Genomic DNA, 25,899 nt, shown 5'->3' with positions numbered 1-25,899 from the left:
TTTGCCTGAAAACTTCCAGGGACAGAGGAGTCTGGTGGGTTACAGGCCATGAGGTTGCACAGAGTCGGACATAACTGAGTGACTAACATGCACACACACACACACACAACACTAATTAATAGTAGAAGCTTGCAGGATCAAATCCTTCAGCTTGCACTAACCTAGGATTACAGTCCCAGCCTTACCCAGATATACCCAGTTATGGCTTAGTGAATCTCACATGTTCGCTAACATACATTCACTCATATTCTTCTGAACTCAGAACTTCTTTGAGGAGCCTGCTGCCTTCAAGCCATTTATAGAATACATCTGACAATACACGCACTGCAGGTACCCTGAGTGAGGCCACCCCCTTCCTGAAGCTCTCTCTGCCAGACACAGCTCCCACTGCTTCAGTTTTGACCCACAGTCCCTCTGGACACAGCCCCTGGTATTCAGGCAGAAATAGAAAGATATTTCTGTGTTTTTCTCTGGGCTGATTTTTATCCCTTGGACTCCAAAGCCATACTACATCACTTGCCTTTTTCCTGAAATTTTTTTCCTCTGAGAGAAATCAGACTTTGTCCTCAGGAAACCCATCCTGCCCCTTATTTCTGTGGCTCTTCACCTTCCATCTCTTCTTCATTATCTCAAAACAAAACTCTCAAACATTTCAACACATGCTCACAAACAGGAGTGGTGGTGGAGGGAGCAGAAGGGGAGGAGGTCATTGTGAGATCCAATCTCTGTTTAGGTTCTATGATTCGGATGCCAATTCTAATGTGTGTGTGTTCTGTCCATACCACTAAGCAATTCTCTGACATCAGATAGGGGTCCTACAGTTCCTCAATTATAACAGTATCAGTATCAGAGATGGCATCAGATCCCACAAGTTAAGGGCTCACCTCCCCACCCCCACCCCACCACTTCAGATGACAACCTCAAGTCCAGGTTGTCACCTGTGCTTCTGACTGACCAGCTATAGACAGGAGGTTCCTAAGACCCCTTCTTTGGGCTCAGTTAATTTACTAGAAGTCCTTACAGAATTCAGAGAAAACATTCCACTTGCCAGACTACCAATTTATTATAAAAAGTCATAACTCAGAAACAGTCGGGTGGAAGAGACTCACAGGGCAAGGTATATGGGAAGGGGCATGGAGCTTCTATGCTGTCTCTGGGTGCAGCACTCTACCTAAACCTCCACGTGTCACCAACCCAGAAGCTGTCTGAACCCTGTCCTTTGCAGTATTTATACAGACTTTATTACATAGGCATAACTCATTAAATCTCCAGCCACTAGTTATTGATTCAACCTCCAGTTCCTCACCCTTTTCCAGAGATTGGGGTGAGGACAGTGAGGCTGAAAGTTCCTAAAGGGGAAAGAAGTCCAAAAAAGAAGGGCTATACGTATACACTGGAGGAGGAAATGGCAACCCACTCCAGTATTCTTGCCTGGAGAATCCCATGGACAGGGAAGCCTGGCAGGCTACACAGTCCATGGGACTGCAAAGAGTCAGACACAACATAGAAACTACACAGATATGTATACACATAGCTGAGTCACTCTGCTGTCCCGCAGAAACTAACACAACATTGTAAAGCAATTGTATTCCAATAAAAAAATTTAATTAATAAAAATATTTTTTAATGTGGAACAGGAGGAATCCATTGCTACTAGGAGGGTGATCATTACAAGTGTGATGGAAACCTGTTTAGCCCTATCTTCTAAACAAACACCTACAGTATCATCCACAAATCCCACTCCTCCACAGGGATGCCCAAGAGGAATATGCAGCTTCACTATTCACAACAGCCAAAACTGGAAACCACAAATCCCCATCAATGGTAGAATGGATTTTTTAATGGCTTATTCACACAATAGAATGCCATACAGCAATGAAAATGAAAAGCCTACAACCACATACCACAAAGTGGATGAACCTCACATGCATAATGTTGAGTGAAAGAGGTAGACAAGAAAATAAAAAAGGTGCACTCCCATTTAAATAGGTGCAAAAATGGGTAAAACTAACTCATCCTTTTAGGAGCCAAGGAAGTGACTGCCCCTGCAGGAACAGCAACCAGCAGAGAACATGACAGGATTCCTGCAGAGTTAGCAATGTGTTTGTGATCTGACTGCTGGTTATTCATGTAGGTTCAGTCTGTAAAAAGTCCTGCCAAATTTTCCATTCTTGGTTCTATATGCTAAAACATCATAAACATCATTGCTTCTCATCCTGTGTCTGACTACTATACTATCTACAGTCTCTGTGGGCTTCCCTGGCGACTCAGATGGTAAAGAATCCGCCTGCAATGCAGCAGACCCAGGTTCAGTCCTTGAGTCAGGAAGACTCCCTGGAAAAGGGAACGGCTACCCACTCCAGTATTCCTGTCTGGAGGATTCCATGAACAGAGGAGACTCTGTATGCCTTTCAGCTGTTAGTTCTTGCTTTAGGAATCTTATTTATGTGTCTGCTTATCTTTAGTTTTGTGCTTGATGTTATGATTGAAAATGTGATGAAGAGAAGTATTTGAGGTCTAAGGTGATGCTATTTTCCTCCAAATACAACTTTTTTAAATTTCTTTGATGCAGGACTTGGAGTCACTAGCAATCTGGGATCATCTTAATCCAAATATAGTCCCTGAGACTTTCTGAATCTCTGGTGATTCAAAGCCAGGCTGCACTCTATGTGAAGTCTTCTTTATTTCTGGCTTAATCCAATCCTAGGAAAACTAAGATTAAGATTTCTGCCCAAGTTGGAATTGGTTTACTCCTTGTAAATAAGATTCATTTCCCAAGATCTCTGCTTACAGATATTAACATTGAAGCAATTATCCAGGTTCATCTCAACAAGCTGTCTTGGGACTACCTCCCCAAGGCCTCACCAAAGCCGATATATAAGTCTGATGTGGTCTCAGTTCAGCCCCTTCACTTATAAACTAAGGATCCAACCATCAGTTCTTGGGTTCACCATCCTCATCAAGGCATGAACTGCTTACCTGTTTTCTCCTTGTTTGCATGGGCTGATTATTCAGACACCAACTGCCCTGCTTCCCACCTTTAGCCAAAAGGAAGAGGCATCAAGTCCTATTCAGAAAGCAATGTCTTAGGTCCTTTATATCCATCCTGACTGAAATTGCATCCTACATAGGATGAAAGTGTAGGTGGCAGCACCAGGGAACTCTGAGACCAGCAGAGAGCTTTGGGTAAGACCTGGTCATTTCTGGCTTACGCTCTCTCTTTTCTCCCTTTCTTATTATATCTCTCTTCTCCATGTTCTCTCTCACACAAACATACTCACATACTTCAAAGTGTTCATATAATCTAACCACTTCATATTTAAAGGTGATGTAATCATTCCTCCAGGACTTCCCTGGTGGTCCAGTGGTTAAGGATCCACCTGCCAATGCACGGGACATGGGTTTGATCCCTGGTCCGGGAAGATTCTACATGCCAAGAGGCAGCTAGGCCGCTGCACTGCAACTACCGAGGCCGTGCTCTAGAATCCTCAAGCTGCAACTACCGAGGCTGTGTGCCACAACTACTGAAGCCCCGCACCCTAGAGCCCACACACAGCAACCAGAGAGTAGCCCAACTAGAGAAAGTTCACATACAGCAATGAAGACTCATAAATTAAAAAATAAAGTGGTGTGTACATGTCAAAGAAAAAAGATCACCCCTCCAATTTGTAACTTAATGCAGGAGATGTAAGAGATGGGGGTTCCATCCCTGGGTTGGGAAGACCCCCTGGAGGAGGGCATGGCAACCCACTCTGGTATTCTTGCCTGGAGAATCCCACAAACAGAAGGCCCTGGCGGACTACAGTCCATAGGGTCACAAAGAGTCAGACACAACTGACACGACTTAGCACGCATGCACAGGTTGCAAGTGTTTTCCTGGTGGCTCAGACGATAAAGAATCTGCCTGCAACGCAGAAGACCCAGATTCAATCCCTGGGTCTGAACAATTGTGAAGATCTCTTGGAGAAGGGAATGGCCACAGGTCATGGGATCACAAAGAGTTGGACATGACTGAGTGACTAACACACACACAGACATAGAGGTTTCAAAGTGTCATCATATGCCCTGTTGAATACAGTTCTCAAAGTGGCAAAGAAGTCTTCATTGGTGCAATGAGAAGGCTCAGAGAGGTTGCATGCCCACTTCAAGATCATGCAGTTGGGAAGCAAAAGAGAACAGGAGGCCAACTTTCCAGCATCACGTGTGGAGCCCTTTTCCACACTCTCCCCATATTCTCCATTCTCCATCCAGGCACCCTGCACTGAAGTTTGTGTCTGTATGACCATTTGACCACACAAGTGTTTAGAACCCGCTGACTCTTAAACAGACTCAGGTCAGTGTTTCCCGAAGTACACAATCAGAATCATTGAAGGCTTGCTGCAAATGACTTCATTCTCAGAGTGAAGTCCTAACAAACACCTTACACATACATATCTATGTTTCTTTCTGATTGTATTTCAAGATAAATCCGTAAAACTGTGTGTCGGTGCATGCATAGTCACGTCCAACTCTTTGCAACTCCATGGATTGCAGCCCTCCAGGCTCCTCTGTCCATGGAATTTTTCAGGCAAGAATACTGGAGTGGGTTGTCATTTCCTACTCCAGGGAGTCTTCCCAACCCAGGGATCAAACCCACATCTCTGGTATCTCCTGCATTTACAAACGGGTTATTTACCACTACTGGGACTGCTCAAAGGGATACTTTATTTAAGAGCCTATGACATGGAATGTCAAGTTTCCTTCTAGAACATTGTTCTTATTTATTTCATCAGATATAAAACTGCCTGTTCATCCCATCTTTTGATAAGTAATGTTTGTTCATGTGTTTAATGGCTTGGAATTTCTTCTTTTATGAATTGCATGTTCCTGTCTGTTCCAGTGTGGGGAGGGAGGCAGTGGTAATTTTATTACTGACTTAACTAGATCTTTCTCTTTTTAGCATTTTAAGCCTTTACATATCACATCCATGGCAAGAATTTTTCCTTTCTGGCATTCTTGTTTGTTTATGTTTTGCTGCTATTTTATGGTGTTTTGGTGAAGGAAGTCTTTTACTTTTACAAAATAAAATATGACATAACTTTTCATTGTATTTTTCTCCTTCAATGCCATTCTTGCGAAGATAGTTCCTATATCAATGCTTTTTTTCCCTAATGAAACAATGTAATAGAGAAAAAGAGAAACGATATTCACTTCCCTCCTTTGCAAATATTCCACTTCAAAATGACCAAAGAAATTTAAAAAGTAATTTAAAAATTGAAAACCACTCTGGAGAACAGGTGACATCATAAATCAAGAACTTAAGAGGAATCATTGCATGATGTGGATCAATGGGCTTGGATTGAGGGACAAGCTGTAAGGTGTCAAAAGACCCAGCAAATTTAGTGCAAAGTTTTTGCTGGGGAGAAAATTGGTGGTGATTCTCTTCAATGAGGTCCTGGAAAATCAGTAAGTAAGGAACAGCAAGGGATGAAGCAGTCAGTGGAACAGGGAGAAAGACCCTAAAATATGTCAGGAACTGCCCCGGGCTCAGAGCAAAAAGGCACTGACTGCAGCTTCAATCCCATGGTTACTTTTTATGAAGACAATAGGAGGCTGAGGAAAAAGATGAAAAAAGATCCTAAAGCAGAGTGGATATATGTATATGTATAAGTGATTCACTTTGCTGTGCACTTGAAATTAACACAACACTGTAAATCATATAATTACTCTAATAAAAAAATTTTAATAAAATAATTAAGAAGAAAAAAATCTAGAATGCTTCCATCACCTCCAAAAGAAACCCTGTATTCTTCAACAGTCTGCTTCTTACCCATCACGCTTCTCTCAGGTGTAAGCAACCACTAATTTACTTCCTGTCTCTATAGATTTCCCTATTCTGGCCTTCCATATGAATGGAATAATATCATATGTGGTCTTCTGTGACTGGCTTCTTTCATGCTTTCAAGGTTCATCCATGTTGCAGCATGTACTAGAAATTCATTCCTTTTTATGGCTGAATAATATTCTATTGTATGGATGTGCCACATTTTGTTTACCCATGCCCAAGAAACAGACATATAGATTATTTCCACCTTTGGAGCATTATGTGTGTGTTAGTTGCTCAGTCATGTCCAACTCTTTACGACCCCATGGACTGTACCCCACCAGGCTCCTGTGTCCATGGGATTCTCCAGGCAAGAATACTGGAGTGGGTTGCCATGACCTCCAGGGGAGCTTCCCGACCCAGGGATGGAACCATGGTCTCCCGCATTGCAGGCAGATTCCTTATCGTTTGAACTTATAATGCTGCTATAAACATTCATGTACAAGTTTGTATATGGACATATGTTTTCATTTCTCTTGGGAGATACCTAGAGTGGAACTGCTGAGTCACTTGGTAACTCTGTGATTAGCCTTTTGAGGAAATGCTAGACTGTGTCCAAAATGGCTGCACCATTTTTCATTCCCATTGGCAGTATAGGAGTGTTCTGATTTCTTTACCTCCTTGCAGAGGCTTCTTATTTTCTGAATTGTTTATTATCTGAATTGTTCTTAGAGGGTGTGAAGTGGTGCCCTTCATTTGCATTTCCCCAATGACTAATGATGTTCAGCATCTTGCTGTGTGCCTACTGGCCATTTGTGTATCTTCCTTGGAAAAATGCCTTCAGAATCTTTGCCTGCTTTTAATTGGGTCATTTTTCTTTTCATCATTTGGTTATTAGAGTTCTTTATATATTCTACATGTAAATGCCTTATCAGATATATAATTTACAAATATTTTCTACCACTGTGGAAGTATTTGTACTTTCTTGATAGTGTCACTGGGAGCACAAACATTTTTAATTTTGACTAAATTGAATTTATTTTTTTCTTCTGTTGCTTTTAGTGTCATATCTAAGAACTCTTTGCCAAATCTAAGGCTTGAAGATTTGCTTGTTTTCTTCTGAGCCTTTTGTAGTGTTAGCTCTTATATCTGTGTCATTCATCAATTTTGAGTTAAATTTTGCATATAGTGCGAGGTAAGGGTTCACCTCTTTGGCACATGGCTATCCTGGTGGCCCAGAACTACTCATTGAAAACATCTTTTTCCCGCTGATCTTGACATCTTTGTTGAAAATCAGTTGACCACAGACACATGAGTTTATTTCTGGAATCTCAATTCTATCCCATTGATCTATATGTCTATCTTTATTGCTTTGTAGTAAGCTTTGAAATTGGGACATGGAATCCTCCAAATCTGTTTTTGTTTTTCAAGACAGTTTTGGCTATTCTGGGTCCCATGCACTTTCACATGGATTTTTGAATCAATTTACATGAAGTTCTACAAAGAAATCAGCTGGGATTCTGATAGAGGCTGTATTTAGTCTATAGATCAAGTTGGGGACTATGCCATCTTAACAATATTAAGTCTTCCAATCCACGAGCATGGGTTTTTTTTTTTTTCTGATTATCTAGATTGTTAATTTCTTTCAACAATATTTGTAGTTTTCAGAGTACAAATTTTGAAATTTTTGTTAAATTTATTCCTAAAGATCATTTTCTATTTGATGCAATTATGAATGAAATTATTACTTTCATTTTCTGATTATTTATTGCAAGTATAAAAAATGCAATCAATTTTTCTATATTGATCTTGCTGTGCAATCTATCTGACTTCATTTATTAGTTGTAGTAGTTTTTTAGTAGGAATATTTAATAAGATTTACTATATGCAAGATCATGTCATCTGTGCAGAGAGATACTGTAATTCCTCATTTCCAATCTCAGTTCAGTTCAGTCGCTCAGTCATGTCCAACTCTCTGCGACCCCATGAACCGCAGCACACCAGTCCTCCCCATCCATTACCAACTCCCGGAGTCTACCCAAACCCATGTCCATTGAGTCGGTGATGCCATCCAACCATCTCATCCTCTGTCCTTCTCCTTCCATCCCTTCTCCTCCTACCCTCAATCTTTCCCAGCATCAGGGTCTTTTCAAATGAGTCAGCTCTTTGCATCAGGTGGCCAAAGATGTCTTTTAATCATTTTTCTTGACTAATCATCTTGGCTAAATTAAGCTTTCATTTTAGTTTTAATTTTTCTGTATTGCTTGAATGATTCACACTGGAAATTTTTTGCTTTTAATCAATAGATTCCAACAGAGTATAGAAGCTATTTTTATTTGGAAAAATAATTCCATGTAATATATTTTAAAATTCATACCTTAAGCTGCTGAAGAAATTCCAACAAATTCTAAACATTAGAAATTGACAATAAATGAAAGCAAGTTTAATTTTAAATCTAATGCACACCAAATCATATCAAAAAGATGATAAAGATGACACGTACAAAAAAGAAACTATAGGTATACCTCATTTATATTAATAAATACAACTACAAAAGCCTAAATAAAACATGACAAGTAATTTAAATCAGGAGTGTTAACATATTTTTTTGCTTCTGTTTTTTGACTGTTCTAGGTCTTCATTGCAGTACATGTGCTGTTTGTGGTGCGTGGGCTTAGTTGCCCCTTGGCAGTATTTTTAAATATTAGAAAAGCATAGTGTCTCATGATAGGCACTGAAAAGTATCTGGTTAAAAATGCAACAGCTACACCTGATTTTTTTTTTTTTTAACACCTGATTTTTGAAACACTATTGGTAAAATACAAACAAAGATAGTTGCTAATATATACAGACACCACTGCTTAAATCAGTTTATATTGGTCATTCTGCTTGAAACTTTTACACAGTATAAAATTTTTAAAATCTTAACAAGGCTAGCATGATCTGGGTACTTTTTACTGCACAATTTCATATACCTTTGTTCATTTTCAATGGCATTTTGGTTGACTGTCTTAGGCTTCCCAGATCGTTTATCAGTAAATAGTGATACATTTTTCTTTTCACTTCCAATATTTTTACTTTTCCCCTTTGTCCAGTTATATAATATCCATTTGCTATAATGCATATACCTATTTCAAATATTATTTTCAAATTTATGCAATATCAAAATAGAGCATACTAAATCTTTAGGCACTTTAAGAATATTGTAAGATGACAGGACTTAAAATAAGACATAGACATTATTTCCATTATATTGAATATGCCAGATTAGAAGTTGCTGGAATGATTAGGTTGCATAAAGATTTTCTACATTACGTTTTTTTCCTCTGGTATTACTTTGCTGCTTATGCGAAAAAAAATTCTGAAATCCAGCCCGAAGTATTTTTATTGTTAAGAAAATAGTTGATTTTGCTTATCTGAATGTCCTTACTCAATCAAAGGCAATTAGTAAATACATGTTGGTGCTGATGTTGCAGACAGCTGGGGAAATGCATGGAGGCAACCAGAGTGGGGTCTCTGACTTCCTCCTCCTGGGGATCTCGGAGAGTCCTGAAGAGCAGCAGATCCTGTTTTGGATGTTTCTGTCCATGTATCTGGTCACCGTAATGGGAAACATGCTCATCATCTTGGCCATCAGCTTTGATTCCCACCTGCACACTCCCATGTACTTATTCTTGGCCAACCTCTCCTTCACTGACCTCTTCTTCGTCACCAATACAATCCCCAAGACATTGGTGAACCTTCAGTCCCAGAACAAAGCCATCTCATACACAGGGTGTCTGACCCAGCTCTACTTCCTGGTCTGCTTGGTGACCCTGGACAACTTCATCCTGGCCACGATGGCATATGACCGCTATGTGGCCATCTGCCGCCCTCTCCACTACATCACAGCCATGAGCCCTGGGCTCTGCATTTTGCTCCTCACCTTGTGTTGGGCACTCTCTGTCCTGTACGGTCTCTTTCTCACCCTCCTCATGACCAAGGTGACCTTCTGTGGGTCCCGGAGAATCCACTACATCTTCTGTGAGATGTACGTCCTGCTGAGGCTCGCTTGTTCCAATACCCAGGTGATTCACACAGTGCAGATTACCACAGGTTGCTTCATCTTCTTCACCCCCTTAGGGATCATGGTCATGTCCTATGTCTGGATTGTCAGAGCCATCCTCCGAATACCATCAGCCTCCAGCAAATACAAAGCTTTCTCCACCTGTGGCTCCCACTTGGCTGTGGTCTCCCTCTTCTATGGGACACTTGGTATGGTGTATCTGCAGCCCCTCAAAACCCACTCCATGAAGGACTCAGTAGCCACAGTGATGTATGCTGTGGTGACGCCCATGATGAACTCTTTCATCTACAGCTTGAGGAACAAGGACATGCATGGGGCTCTGGGAAGACTCCTCCTAGGAAAAGCCTTCCAGAGATTGACAGGAAGGAAACTGAGGCACTGAAGTCGAGTCTGGGAATTTCCTCCATCATGTGCAAGGCATTATCCGGTATGAGATACAGAAGCTAATTAAGACACAGATCCAGCTCAGAATGAATCTGTTGCTTTATAGTAAAGAAAAGACATGTATGTGTAACCCAATGACCCTTAGACTTCACCAGCCTTGGCAATAAATAAGGGCACACTAACAGAAAACGTCTGTAGGATCAAATCCTTCAACTTGTCAGACAAGACCACAGTCCAAGCCTCACCCAGATATATTCAATTATAGCCTAAGGAGGTCACTCATGCTAACACACATTCACTCAAATTTCTGAGCTCTGACCTTCTCTTAGAAGAATGGCTTGCAAGCCATTTATAGACGACGATTTGTGTTACCCCTACTGCAGCTGTCATAGGCAAAACTGTCCCTTACCAGATACACTGCCAGGAAGGGTATATGCAGCAGGGTATATGCAAAGAATTTAAGCAATCTGAAATAATGAGAGTGGTGGACGATGATGCCATCAAGACAGTATCACAGGCTGGGTTCTCCAGAAGCAGGTGCTGAGATGGAGTTTGGAGTACAAAATGTTTGTTAGGAATAGATATATGTGAAGGAACAAGGGAAGAAGCTTGATCAGGCAGAGGAGGAAGTCAAATTATAAGCAAGCCCACAAAGTGTTGACCAACCCAGTACAGAGATCTGGAGTGAACAATGACCATCAGAGTTGTCTCACAGCGAGCCAAAATGGACAGGCTTTATAACCACCAGGTGTGGACTACCCTGAGAAAGACGCAGCTGCAGACAAGGAGGGTACGTGCAGCTGAAGAAAACCCTCGAGGAGCTGACAGATAGAGGCTCTCTGCTGACTGCTGCATTCTCCACAGCTAGACAGCAAGCCTGTCACTGAAGGGGGATCTGGGAAGCACAGCTCCATTTTTTCAATGCAGAAGCATTGTCTTCGAGGGCCACCGATAGCTAGTTAGTAAACTAAGATTTCATTCTGTATACATAAATGCCTCTTTGCATAAATTGTTGTGAAGGACATTCAGGTAACTTAGAAGCTCCCTCTGGATAGGGAAATAGGGACATCAGAGTAAGAAAGAAACTTTTCACTAATTATTCATTTCTGCAGCTTTTATTTTTTTATGTTTATGTTACTTTAAAAAAAAAAAAAAAAAAAACACTGTCAAGAGTAAAATGCAAAATAAGTCTGCAACCTTCCTTCCACACCCCCGTATCTGCTTTGATATCCAAAGAGTAACCCACAGTTAATACTTTCCTCCACAGATTTTTCTGGCCCAACTATTTGTCTATGTCTACACAGGAACAAACTACTTAAAATTACCTAGACACTGACTCTGTGTTATCTTCGTAGTTCAAAGTTCAGAGCAATAGGAGAGGGACCCAAATGGGTAGTGACCAATGCTGCTGGAGTGGTTGTTGCCAGGTTGCCAGTGTAGCAGTGCCCACTACAATAAGCATCTTACCTCCTGACCCAAGCCCACATGATTAGACCACTAACTCTGTGAAAGTGAAAGTCGTTCAGTCCTGTCCGACTCTGCGACCCCATGGACTATACAGCCCATGGAATTCTCTAGGCCAGAATACTGGAGTGGGTAGCCTTTCCATTCTCCAGGGGATCTTCCCATCGCAGGGATCAAACCCAGATCTCTCACACTGCAGGCAGATTCTTTACCAGCCGAGCCACAAGGGAAGCCCAAGAATACTGGAGTGGGTAGCCCATCCCTTATCCAGTGGATTTTCCCAACCCAGGAATCAAACCAGGGTCTCCTGCATTGCAGGTGAATTCTTTACCAACTGAGCTATCAGGGAAGCCATAGTATCAGTGCCAGACTGGCCTGTAGAGCATTTTCCATATTCAATTTTATTGTTTAGCAAGGATCCTCCCAGGTCCCATTCGAGTGTACTCCTTCAGCCTTTTATCTACAAATGTATATTCAGCAGCACCAAGCCCTGGGCTGCAGAGAGCTGGGGAGCCAGTTTTTCTCTGAAAACCATGTGTGTGTTTGTGTGTGTGTTGGAGGAGGGTGGGACAGCACCATAATTTTTCCACTACCCACTATAGGCATCCCGCCTTGGGCCTACAAGTTTTCCAAGAACTAATAATATGACTGAAGCCTTATATATATATATATATATATAAAATATATATATATATATATAATGTATTATTAACTTCAAAATACTAAAACTTCAAAGTTAAAATTACTAAATGTTTTTTTCAATGTCTACAAATACAAATGTCTAAAGGGCCCTCAAAGGTATGATGCTCCCACTGGGAGATCCCAGCTGAAGGGAATACCTCCTGCCCAGCTCTGGTAGGAAAGGGTAAGAGCTGTCTACAGTGATCTCCTTCCCCATTCAGGACTCTACCCCAGACTCCAGATCTCTAGCTCAAGGCAAGACATCCCTTCCCCCGCTCCAGCCGTTTTCTACAGGGTTGGCACTGCTGAGCCCCCCAAATCCACCCTGGTTACAGCTGTCTCTCGAAGCTCAACCAGCCCTGTGTGCCGTGGGTCTGAGGCAAACAACGCTAAAGAGAGATGACAGCCAGTCGGAGTGCATCGGCTCCGTTACGGAAGCCCGCTAAAGTGCCAAGGAGAACCTCGGCCACCCCAAAGCGAGAGCCGCCAGAGTAAGGCAGCAGCCACTGGAAAGTCTTGAGAGGAGGGGCTGAGCCTCCTGTTTGATAGCCCAGTGAGAGGCCCTGATTGATTGGTCCCGGTAAACCCGGACTTCTGGGTCTCTCCTACAACCCTTTCAAACCCTCAGGAGGGGCTGACCAAAGACTTACCCCCAACAGCCAATGAGGAGGTCAGAAAAGCGGGACTCCCGCAGAACCAGCTAATGAAAAGCCGGGAAAAGTCGGCGCTCTAACTATTCTTTCCCAACCGCCGCGGAGCGATGCCTGCTGGTTCCGCTGGTTGCGCGCGCCCTCCAGTGGCTCCTGAACAGAGATCTCCAGCGTCATTACTGTTGTTGAGTCGCTCACTCGTGTCCGAATCTGCGACCCATGGACTGCAGCACGCCAGGCTTCCCTGTCCTTCACCATCTCCTGGAGCTTGCTCAAACTCATGTCCATTGAGCCGGTGATGCCATCCAACCATCTCATCCTCTGTCGTCCCCTTCCGCCTTCCATCTTTCCCAACATCAGGGACTTTTCTAATGAGCCGTCTCTTCGCCATCAGGTGGCCAAAGTATTGGGGCTTCAGCATCAGTCCTTCCAATGAATATTCAGGGATGATTTCCTTTAGGATTGACTGGTTTGATCTCCTGGCAGTCCAAGGGACTCTCAAGTCTTCTCCAACACTACAGTTCAAAATTATCAATTCTTCAGCACTCAGCTTTATTTACCGTCCAACTTTCACATCCATACATGACTACTGGAAAAACCATAGCTTTGACTATATGGACCCTTGTTAGCAAAGTAATGACACTCTATAAGTGTCATTTAACTTAAATCTAGTTTCCCGTCTTTGTGGTGGTGGTCGTGGTGGTGTCGTCACTAAACCACGTCCGACTCTTGCATAGTGTTGGGTCAAGTCAGAAGAAAGGATGTCTCTGCCAACCCTCCTGGTCCACTGGGGAGCAAAACAGTCCTGGATCCTCTAACCCTTCCTTAAACTAAGCAATGAGCTTCCCAAGTGGTGCTAGTGGTAAACAACCTGCCTGCCCATGCAGGAGACAGAGGAGACCCAGGTTTGCTCCCTGGGTCAGGAAGATCCCCCGGAGGAGGGCATGCAACCCATTCCAATATTCTTGCCTGGAGAGTTCCACAGACAGAGGAGCCTGGCAGGCTACAGGTCATAGGGTTGCAAACAGTCTGACACAAGTAGGACACGAACTTAGCACACATGCAAACTAAGTAATTCTTTCCTACCAGCACCAAGCACCCACTCCCACTGCCCCAGCTCTGTCTTTTGTCAAGGAATTTGATGCAAAGTTTCTAAATGAAATACGAGCAGATTAAGTCTAGAATTACATTTTTTAAACAACATGCAATGACAACAATCAGATAGTTAAATGAGCAAAGGCCTTTGATAAAATTTAACATCGATCACTGAGCTTAAAAATAAAAAATTCTCAGTAAACTAGGGATTCAAAGAAACCTTAATTAATAAAGACTTAGAAGACCACAGTGAATCACAAACTGTATGATACTCCAGAAGTATTCCTGCTAAAGTCTACATGGGTATTAATACCCCTACTGTCATCAATTTCATTTAACGTTTTAGAAGAGCCTGACCAAGCTATAAGACTTTAGACAGGGCAGGGCAGTTAAGTGGAAAGAAAAAAGAAACTATGATTAATTAGGTCAGGTAAAAGGATTTATACTTGAAAAACTAGAAAAATCCACTCAAAACTAAAGAATTCAGCAAGGTAACTGGAAGAAAGGTATATATGTGTATAGAATGTGTTGTGTTTGAGTATACGGGGGGAAAAAGAAGAAAAGAGGTAAAAGTAAAGATTTGACCTGTTAAGACCTCTGTATACACTTTTAAGCTTCCCTGATGGTTCAGAGGTAAAGAATATGCCAGCCAAGGCAGAAGACAGGTTCGAATTCCTAGGTTGGGAAGATGCCCTGCAGAAGGAAATGGCTACCCACTGCCCTATTCTTGCCTGGGAAACTCCAGGGACAAAGGAACCTGGCAGGCTACTGTCCATGGGGTCACAAAAGAGTCCAGCACAACTTAGCGACTAAACGACAACAGGAACAACACACTTAAAAGGTTCCAGCAGGTGGGTGCAGAGATCTACTTCTCTAGCAGTCACTCAAGATAACCCCGTGGTTTCCCTGAGTATTAAACCTGCACCTACCAGTCTGGAGCGGTCTGCCTCTTTCTTCCGTCTCTCCCCGTGCTCCATGTAGACACTGCCAGTTTCACACTTCACGGGAAACTCCTGAGGTGCCGGAGCAGCAGGTGTAGGAAGAGGGTGCTGCTGGGAGAAGCCAATGGGTGCTCCTGGCCGTGGCACATCGCGGGCCCCGGCACTGGAGAAACTGCGGGCAAGGCCTGGATCCGCTGCCGAGACAGCAGCCGGCGCTCGGGCTGGCAAACCTGGAGCCGACGCATGCGCAGCAAGTGTTTGCCCAGTGAGGCCTGAGGGCTTGTCGATCACACATAGGAGAACCGGAAAGAGCCAGGCTTTGGCTTCAGACATGCACAGCACACTGAGAGGAGAAATTCAGGATGGCCACCTCACTCTTTCAAACAGAGGGACCGAGCTCTGGGATGAAATTGGCCCGATGGCCGATTCCCCCACCTCACAAAGAGAGACCTCACTCTGAGAAGAAACACCAGACTGCCAACACTCTACCTCAGAGAGGGCGACAGCTTTTCTGAGGAGAAATCTGGAATAGCTGGCCTTCTCTTTTGTTGTTGTTGTTGTTGTTATGCCCAATGTCCGAATCCCCGAGCGGGAAGAGAGAAGGCTTCCAAGACAATGCAACTGGCAAAAAAAGGGAAGTTTATTACTGACTCGAGCCAGGGCTCTCCGCTGCAACCAACGCAGTGGTGCGGGTCAGAGACCCCGAGCCCAAGCTGTTACACAAATTTATAGGGTGAGCACACGCCTTTGGTTTAAGCGGATTGGTTACAAGTTTGCAAAGCAATTTCATTGGTCAAAACTTTCGTGCTGGCGGGACTTTCCTGGGGGTTTCCGCCCCGTTCCTAATTTCCTAATTGGCAAACAGCGGTCAGTGTTAAACAAAAGTTAATTGGTTGTATCCAGGTGGCCTGATAATCTTACGAAGTAGGAAGGCCTACTCATAATCTAAGCTGCGTTACTTCTGCTCGCCTCACAGTTGTCAATCCTTTTACTTTTCTCATGTGTAGTTTTTTAATAGGAGAAAGAGGGGAGAAAACAGATTCTAGGAAAAGGAGTGCTGCATGTTGACATAATCTGTATCATATTTATTGGAATAGCTGGCCTTCTAATTTGAAAAGGATAAAGAGCTCTGTGACAGAAAGAAAGATGTCCTGCTCTCCGATTCAGCCAGAGAGACCACTCTCTCTGAGGTGAAAACCTGAGGCTCAGCCCTGCCCCTTGAATAGACAGACATCCCATCAGAGGAGATATGCTAGTTGGTCGGTATTGTTAATCAAACAGAGAGTCCTTCAGGAAGAAAAAAGCCCCATGGTCAACCTTCCAGCTGACACAGAAAGCTCTCTGAGGAGAAAGGCAGGAGGCTCAGAACTACCATTCAGTTAGAGACAGCCCTCTAGAAGGTGAAGGGCTGGCCAGCAAGACTTCTTTAGGCAGAGATAGGTCTCTATGAAGTGAAATTCAGGAGAGTCTGCAGGTTTTTTCAAGCAGAGAGACAGACCTCTCTGAGGAGATAATGCCCAATGATTGGTCCTCCACCTCTGACAGACCGTACTCTGAGGAGAAATGCCAGATTGCCAGCACTCTGCCTCAGAAAAGGAAATAGCTCTTTCTGAGGAGAAAAGACAGATGTCTAGCTCCTTTATTTGTACAGGGAGACAGCTCTCTCTGGGGTGAAGTGCCAGAGGCTCAGCCCTCCCCACTCCACAGCTTGGCAGCACTGATAGAGGAGAAATGCTTGGTGGTCGATTTTCTTTAGAAAACCACAAAAATAGGAGAAACATTCAATAGGCAGCCTTCAGGCTTACATGGAGAAATAGCTCTCTGAGGAAAAAGGCAGGAGCCTGGGACCTACCATCTAGTCAGAGACAGCGCTCTAGGACCTTAGGAGCTGGTGAGCCAGGCTTCTTCAGACAGACACAAGGCGCTCTGAAGGAATTTCTAGTTGCCAGCTCCTTTTTCAAATAGAGCTCTCAGAGGAGAAGTGCCTGATTGCCAATTCTCCCCTCTGACAGGGATTCTCTGAGGAGAATGGCCAGAATTCCAGTTCTCTACTTCAAGCAGTTAGCTCCTTATGAAGAGAAACCACAAATGGCCTGGAGCTAGTGCGTGTGCCTGTGCTCCAAGGGTTTTCCAAGTGAGGTCTAAGAGCTTGCCAAGCCTGCACAAGAAGATAGTGAAGGACAGTGAGGCCCGGCCTGCTGCCATCCATGGGATCGCAGAATCCGACATGACTTAGCCACTGAACAACAACAAAACCTGTACAGGTCTACCAGAAACAAAACTCCTTTATCTTTTGCAGTGCCTCTCTTGCACCCTCTACTGACAAAGCCTAACATCGTGCCAGCTGACAAAGGAAACAATTCATGGACCCAAATTCATAACCCTAGATGCAAGACAGAAAAAGAGTCACAGATGTATAGAGCAGACTTTTGGACTCTGTGGGAGAAGGCAAGGGTGGGATGATCTGAGAGAATAGCACTGAAACATGTATATTATCAAGTGTGAAACAGATCACCACTCCAGGTTGGATGCATGAGACAAGTGCTCAGGGCTGGTGCACTAGGTTGACCCAGAGGGATCGGGTGGGGAGGGAGGTGGAGGGGGGTTCAGGATGGGGAACACATGTAAATCCATGGCTGATTTATATCAATGTATGGCAAAAACCACTACAATATTGTAAAGTAATTAGCCTCCAACTAATATAAATAAATGAAAAAAATAAAAAATAAAAAAAAAATTGAAAAATTTTTAAAAGGTCTAGGCAGTGAAGACAAAATTGCCTGACACCAGCTTAGCTGGTCTTCAGAGAGAGAATAAACCAAACAAAAAGCCTTCAATATTCATAAGGAAGTGACACAACACAACAGGGAGAAAAGAAATACAGAGAAATGCAGAAAGAAGTGAGAGATAGGCATAAGGCCTGATGACCTTTGTTGTCTTACTGTTGGCCTAGTTGTATCCCCTTCGTTTTGAATCTAGGAGGAACCCTGTTCCTTTTTTCCCCTCATTTTTTAATGAAGTATAGTTGATTTACCATATTGCATTAGTTTCAGATTGCACAGCAAATTGATTCAGTTTTGTCTTTCAGATATTTTTGTTATAGGTTATTATAAGATACGGAATATAGTTCCCTGTGCTATAGATTAAGCTCTGTTGTTCATCAATTTTTTGTGTAGACCCCTCTCTCTTTTTAATAAATGCCTCCTTTTTTGTCAGTTTAAACTAGTTTGAACTGCTTCAAGTTCTGCAACCTAGTCATCCTAATGTACATGGGCTAGCATTAGTTACTGAATTAAAATCTTAGATAATAATTTTATCATTGCTGAATCCTTGTAATAGATTCCAGTTGTTTATATCTGCTGGAAATGTATCCTTTCTATTTTTTTGGAAGCTCTCTTCCTTAGTAGAAAATTCTACGGCATTCCCTGCAGGTCCAGGGAACTCAGTGTTTTCACTGACTTGGGTCTAGGTTCAATCCCTGGTCAGGGAACTAAGATTTCCTCAAGCCATGAGGCACAACCAAAAAAAGAAAGAAAGAAAAAAATCCATAATTAAACAAGTTAAAATCCTTTCCCATTACATATACTACTATACTAGGTTTCATAGATGGATTTCATCTAGGCTTTGTTGTTCATTTTCCCTGAACTTTCCCTCAAATTCCTTATTAGTGATAAATTCTTGTAAAACCCACCAGTTGATACTTTAGAGCAAGGCTATGAAGACTTCCTTGTTAGTCTTATATATATATTTTTAATGTTAATATAATGTTTGAAAGGTGATTAGTAAAATTTATCTGATCCAATACTTTGAGCACAGTTTCTCCCATCTTTCTCATAAAGTGTCTGCATTTTTCTGTAACACAGTCTAACTTACATCTGTCTAATCATTTGTTTGTCTTCGTGTGGGGTCATTTATGTGCCAGTTTGTTTCTGCTAGTTCTTTTATAGGGACTGTTTTGTGTTATTATTCCCCTTGATGGAGTCAATTCATCAACCACATCCTTTCATTTACCTACTGTAGTTACTAGATTACTTTGCCTCTAACATCATTAGTGACAGGGAACATGTCACCCAGGGGTGCTATCTTCAGCTCTTTCCAGCAGCGGATTTGTTCCTAGATTGCCAGTGGGTTTCCAAAGTCTCCCATCACATCTTTCATCTGATAATTCGTCTTGGCTTGGAGAAAGAGGCTCTAGCTGTATTTTAATTTTTAATTTTAATTTAATTTTTAATCCTCAGGATCTCATTTTTTTTTATTTCTTTTCACCAAGTCCTTTCTCTCTGCCTCAAGCATGACCTCATCTTTTCTCCCAGTCTTATTACAGGAGGCCCTGGTCATTCATGCAGTCATAATGCATTTTCATCTTAAACTATTCCTTACAAGCTTCATGTTTTATTTATATTTCTCTATTCTCTTCTCTCTAAGTGATTTCCTTTCATTTTCCTGTAAGAGCTTGTGTCTTGCTGGGACAGACATTTCTCCCATATTTGTGATAATGATAATAACAGTCCCCTTAGGTGGGGGACTGGCATCTCTCAAACTCCCCACACCCTCACTGTTCCCCATCCATTTCCCACTGAGACTATTGTAATAGAAAAGGGATGTATATAGAGACTACAAACCAGATCAGTGCATCAGAATCCTTCACAAGCTCATTAAAAATGCAGATTCCTGGGACCCAGTCAAATTCGAACCTCTGGAATGGTGCCTGATATCTGCATTTTTAACAGTCTCTCCAGGTGATTTTTATGCACTCTAAAAAACTAAAATGCTTGAGAAGCCATCCCTGGATGGGAGCAGTTTTCTGTTCTGAGGGTAGAGGGAGCTGGTCTGAAGCAGGGATGACCTGATGCTCCCAACAGGTATTATCTCTGTCTGAAGAAATGGAGTCTGGTGGCCCCCTTCAGCGGATCACTGCCTTTGGGTGTCATTACTACTTCTCAGAGTTCCTCCCTGGAACTTAACTCTGGTTCCCACAAACAGTATCTGTCATGGGAGCACAGAGGTTTGAATGAGCCAAAACAGTGATCTGCCAAATCTGCATTTCAAATTCAGAGAACCACTGTATCGCTGGAGCCAACCATGGAACCCCACCAGACTGGCAGAACGATACCATTTCATTAGAACCAGCAATAAAAGCAACACTCCACCTCATTCACCAGGCAGTAGAAGAGGGGGATTGGCTCCATGAAAGAAGAGCATTTGGCTTGTTTCTGTTTATTCCTACAAGACTGAGGGTCCACCAAACACATCCCACAATGAGTCATATATGATGATTGTCTGGATAGTGTCTGGCTAGTGTCTGGAGAAAGGAGAAGGTAGATGCAGGGTGAAGAGAAAGAGTGCTAGATGTGACATAGAGCAGCAGATATTGCTACCTGCAAGGGTGGTGAGGATGAGGGGACATCCTGAGAGCTGAGTGGACACCAAAGAAGTAGCCAAACTTGAAATTCTTACACTATTAAGCAAAGACTGTATGTGTGTAGATTTCTCTCATAACAAGGGAATTTATAACAAATCAGCAGCATCTGAATACCTGCCAAGCACAAGGAGCCAACAGAGGGTTTATATCAGACAGAGAGGCAAAAAGAACCAAGAGAAAGGAGGCTTTAACCACCCCCTACATTACTGTGGGCCCGGTGGCTCAGTGATAAAGAATCTGCCTGCAATGGAAGACCTGCAGGGAGATGGTGACAGTGGCTAGTGGACTCTGCAATAGCCTTGCTTAGAATTTCCTTAGAAATGAACTGGCATCAAAGATGCCTCCATGCCATGCTGCTTCCTCCCATCTCTTCTTCACTCACGGTCAGACCTGCGTGGCAGTCTGACAGTCTTCAGCTTTCTTCAGTTCCCTCCCCATTTTCTCTCACAGGTCTTTCTTCTAACAAATATCTTCTTCATGTCTTGGTGTCTGCTTCTCAGAGTACCACAACTAACACTGTACTCACTCAGGAGCAGTCTCAAAATGAGAGGTCTCTTCTGCCTCCCTCTTCTCCCTACTAACACTGGTGTGGATGTGCAGTGGAGGAGAGGCTAGGTTGGGGGGCAGGGGAGGACAAGTTAGCCACCTGTCAAAGAAAAACTACCCCAGAGTTCAAAAGGCAAGGAAGAGTTTATATGAGGATTTAAGGCTATTGCAATCAGGGAGAGAGACTGAACTCAACTCCAAATACAACAGGGACAAATGGGGATTTCTAGCCAATGGCCAGGTGAGGAATTGGATGGAATATTCTCAAGAGGAACTTGGTTAGGTATCAAAGGTGAGGGAAGAGCAACTTGATTGGCTATTGAGAATGAAGCTGGGGGGTGGGGGGTGGGTGCCAGTGGTCAGAGGGATATTTCTTGACTAATACACCTACAGGTTAGATACAGCCCATGGGAAAATGGATTCAATCTCTGATGTACTGAAAGATGCGCAGGACTGGGGCCCTAGGCAAAGAAGTCTGAACACTGATGGACACAAAATATCTTATTTATTGTCAATTTCTGCAAAGACACATTTAAGCAACAAAATATACATTTGTCAACCTTTTAGAATTTGTTTTATACATTAACAAATACAATGTGCTACCATAGCAATAAATTAAATGTACACTATTTACATTACATAGGCAGGTGGGGGTGGGGGTCTACAAATCACCTCCTCTGAAAGAGGAAAGACAGAAAAGTCATCATCACATGGATCATCATCTCCAAGCTACACTTTGCAGGTTCTAGCACACAGAGGAATCTCTTCACACGTAAACAGCGGCACTCCCCAGGCTGGAGTGTGGAAGGGCAACGCCCGGGAGAGGGGAGAGTGGACACACATGCTAAGGAGCAGGAAGCGGGGGATTAACCCTTCCAAGTAGAAATGTCACAAAATCAGAAACGATGGCATTTAAATTCCAGTTTTCCAGCCACACACTCTCTCCCTGGGACTGATAAGGACAGGACAGTGCCCTCGCCTCCCAATAGTGTCTCACTAGGCAGGACTCCACCATCCTTGGCCTTAGTGGGGGGTTTCTCCTTTCTCCCAAAGAGGCACAGGGTCCTGCTGAAAGGAGGGAGCTGTGGGGTTGGGTGGGTAAGGAACTGGCGATAAAACAGCCATCAGAGCAGAACAGAATGCCCCAGTCGGGGCCCCCAGGTGGTAGGAAGAGCCCTGGCAAACTGCTGACTCGCCCTGCTCTGAGAGAGCCATGGGGCCCCTGCCAGCCACTGGCAGCCACGAGATCTGTTTGAACCTCGACCGTCCCCCCACAACAGACCTGTCTCTGTTGACTAAGAATGAATGAAGGTAGTGTTTGAGTTGGCACCTTAAACGTCAGGGTAAGAACATGAAATGGGCTATCATCCCTTGAGCTGAGGTTCTTACTGACTACCTTTGTTTAACAATCAGGGAGAGTTCAAAGAGTTTCCTTTTACCCCTTTTCTCCTTAACTAAAAAAAAAAAAAAAAAGGAAAGTGAGGTTTGGTTAACTGCATCTTGGCCCAGGCCTATGCCCTCATTACAGATAGGGACTGAAGAACTAATGTCACTGAGGAACAGTCCCCTGAAATCTCTTTCCCTACTTGTTTTCTTTGCGCGAGCTGCAGCCAATCCCCAGGACCCTCACTGAAAAAATCCCAAAGAACATCCCTCCTGCTGAAAAGAACAGAGGCTGAGACTGAGACCCACCAGCTCTTGTGGCTGATACCTCCCAACCAGTGCCAAGAAACTGGCTCACTGGCTTCCTCAGATCTCACGGCCCCGGTAAATCCAGTCTCTTGTTCCACCAACCACATAGGTAGTGCCGAAGAAACGGCTCTGGGTTGTGGATTCTCATCCCAGTTTTGCCACCAGCTGGCTATGTGACCTCAAGCAAGCTGTTTCCTTTCACTGGACCTGAAGGTTCTCATTTGGAAGATGACACGGTTGGATTAGATGCTAAAAGGCACCCGGAAGGCTTGGACATGGAGATGAAGCTGACAAGGCTGAAGCACAGAATGTTTTTCCCATTTCCATCCATTAACAGAGATAGAAACTCTAGCTAAGACCTTCTCCCTTCAGTTCTCTCTGCATCTGTTTTTAAGCCTCAGTTCAGTAGAGGCATATGGATGCCCAACAGAACTGAAAAGTATAGCTTCTTCCATGAGGTCCCAGAGCCAAAGTTACATCCAGGAAATACGTCTCTGATGGGACACCTCAAATACCAGCAAGAACACCATCAGGGATGAGTCTAGTCATAAAGACCAAGGAGGCTGGAGCAACCTTTGAGCCCCAAGACTAGATGGGGCAATAAAAGGAAAGACATTCTGGAGCAATGCAAGAGGGGATGGAGCGAGCAGCCTTCAGGAACCCAAGCTGTCAGTCGCATGGTCCAGGGGACAACAGGAGACTGGCCTGTCCTCGTTCTCCCTCTCCTCCACAGCCTTGGACCTCAGTGGGGCTAGTGGGGTACACTCTAGAAGCCACAAAATAAACTTCCTAGATGAAGTGAGGGAGGGACATTTCAGATCCTGCCCAGAGCATCTCCATCAGCACACAGAGGGTAGAGGCTACTTCTCGGGTGTGTTTCTTAGGAAGCCCACATACGCCTCTCAGTTTCTCTGGACACACGGAGCGATCATCCCGGCCACTGGCTCAGAGGCAGGGAGCAGAGCCCTCCCAGGAGGTGGGGGCTGCAGAGAGAGCAGCCAGAGCAGTGGGGGAAGGTGGGTGGAAGGTTCCCAAGTAGGACAGAATGGAGACCACCTGAAAACCCCAGGGGACCCCCAGAGCATGACAAACAGCACAGCACAACCACCAGGCGACTGTAAATACCAGCTACTCGGAGAAGCCAGCCAGAACCTGGAACAGTATTTAAAGAAATGGAGTTTGACCTTTCAAGCTCTTTCAGAAGCCCAGCCAAGAGAATGCTGCCAGAATCCACGGGCCTCATTCCAGCCATGGGTGCTGCTATGGGGATCTTTAATAAAAGCTAAATAGACACTGTTGACCTTCTAACCAGGATAAATCTAACCGGACTAGTACTTTAAGTAAACACATTTCCCAGATAGTGTGAAGGGGAGAGGTCCACCCAACCTATAAATAGGATCCCACAGAGTTCACGTGAGTTGGGGATGAAGGACCAAGATTTTGCTCTAAAAGCAAAAACAATGGGGAAATTGTCACATCAGTCAAAAAACGAGTGCAACATTTTTATGTCTTGCTTTGGGGATAGGCCCAGATCCCGATGCAAATACAGCATTTAGTTGGAAGCCCATGTAATCTGCTCATTGAAACAGGAGCCTAGCGGTATCACCCCGGCAGCTGTGTGTCACTGAGGCCCCATACACACTTGGAGCTGTGGCACCCCTCAAGGGTCTGCTCTCCAGACTCTGTTTAACTCGGAGGACACCTCCTTACCTTAAACCCCAGCACGGCCAGTCAACAGAAATGACCTATCGCTGGCACAGATGGCTGAGAAGAAAGGAGGGCCCACTTCTCAGAGAGCAAGCCAGCTCAGCCCAGCAAAGGGTAAGGGTGCAGATAACGGATAGTGTCTGAACTATACCCAGCAGGGACCTAGGTTGCAGGAATCCCACTCATGTGACAAATGCTTACAGACTTGTGGCTGGAGAGGAGAAAAGAAGGATTTAAGATTTAGGGTGGATCAAGCCCTGATAAAACCAAAGGGCTTAGTAGCTGGAAAGAATCCCCCAGGGCGCTGGTGGAGGCCAGACATCTAAACTGCAGAAAGACACCACCCATACCCACACCTAAGCTAGACCAACCCATCCAATTGTCCCCCACCCCGCCTCTTGGGCTCCCCTCTAAGTGGGGGATGGAAGTAACTCTCTATGGCTCCCGTGAACCTCCACAGCCAGCAGCGACTTGGCTCCCAGTCAGCCCTTGGCCCTGAGGTTCTCCTTGGCCAACGCTCCTGCATGCTCCTGGCTCTCCCTGAATACCCTCCCACCCCCGCTGCCCACCCCTTTGTGGGAAAGGCATCCGCTCAAAGGGGAGAGGCTGACGACTTTCCCGGCAGCTACCGCTTTCCTGCAGGAAGTGAAGCCGTCCAAGAAGAACACGCCTCCCACACGTGCCCAGCTGCGTGTCTCAGCTTCACCCGGCCGCACAGCTCGAGATCCAGGGGCAGCAGGGGCAAAAGCAGTCTGGCCTGACGTTAGCAGGTGGGTAAGAAACTCCCAGCACAGAAGCAAGTAGATGTTGGGAGCTCCAGACACGTAGGAGCAGCAGAACCGGTTTCTATCAGGACGCCTTCAAGGACGACTACAAATCTAGATTCTTAGAAAAATGCTCCCTCTACCACCACTAAGTGCATCTGCTTTGGGGAAGGGAGACATGCTCAGTGTGGCTGCAGCCTCCTGCCTACCACGTCCAGGACACGGCGCTGCCCCTGCCTGGGTGTAGTGCCCTGCTGTCAGCCTCTCCTGCCCACCTCACCACTCTCTCTGCCTCTCTGGACTCTGACTGGTACCCAGATCCCCCTCTTCCCTTGCCCAACTCTTTCCCCTGCAGACAAAACAAGATGACAAATGACCCAGACACACATCACATCGGGCAGTCAGGAGCGGGGGTAGCCTGGAGGAATGAGGCCTTGTCCAGAGATGGGGAGGTGCTGGCAGGGACGGGCAAGGCTGTGGCCAGGTCGGGACACTGGGACAGACAGCTTGTCTGGTGGCCAGGTGGCCAGTGGAAAAGCAAGCCTGTGATGGTCAGAGTAGTGGATGGCACCCCCAAACTGCTGGAATAGGAGCCTTCTCCGAGACAGAATCAGGGCTTCCCTGGAAAAAACAAGAAGAAGGGAGAAGATGATCGAATAGTAGGTAGAGGAAGAGAAGGAGACG

At 44.4% G+C, this 25,899-nt stretch overlaps 3 protein-coding genes across 15 annotated transcripts in view; 1 reads left to right on the top strand and 2 right to left on the bottom strand.

The window, feature by feature from the left end:
- Positions 1-15,748, bottom strand: part of LOC133055933 (olfactory receptor 1L4) — a 192,585-nt gene extending 176,837 nt beyond the window's left edge. Inside the window, exon 1 of the mRNA XM_061141010.1 lies at positions 15,073-15,748. Coding sequence (XP_060996993.1) covers positions 15,073-15,417 — 345 coding nt within the window. The 5' untranslated portion in view covers positions 15,418-15,748. The remainder of the gene's footprint in view (positions 1-15,072) is intronic.
- LOC133055921 (olfactory receptor 1D2-like) lies at positions 8,624-10,282 on the top strand. Its single transcript, XM_061140999.1, has one exon. The coding sequence runs from the start codon at positions 9,259-9,261 to the stop codon at positions 10,249-10,251; it is 993 nt and encodes a 330-aa protein (XP_060996982.1). The 5' UTR covers positions 8,624-9,258; the 3' UTR covers positions 10,252-10,282.
- Positions 15,749-21,538: 5,790 nt separating the features above from the next.
- The window catches only part of RAP1GAP2 (RAP1 GTPase activating protein 2), a 214,499-nt gene continuing 210,138 nt past the window's right edge, over positions 21,539-25,899 (bottom strand). For all 13 annotated transcript variants that reach the window (XM_061143107.1, XM_061143110.1, XM_061143113.1 and 10 more), the window contains one exon: positions 21,539-25,836. The gene's annotated coding sequence lies outside the window, so the exon portion shown is untranslated. The remainder of the gene's footprint in view (positions 25,837-25,899) is intronic.

This window comes from Dama dama, chromosome 5, assembly GCF_033118175.1.
Source record: "Dama dama isolate Ldn47 chromosome 5, ASM3311817v1, whole genome shotgun sequence".
Taxonomy (NCBI): Eukaryota; Metazoa; Chordata; class Mammalia; order Artiodactyla; family Cervidae; genus Dama; species Dama dama.
This window is presented reverse-complemented; position numbering and strand designations above follow the sequence as displayed.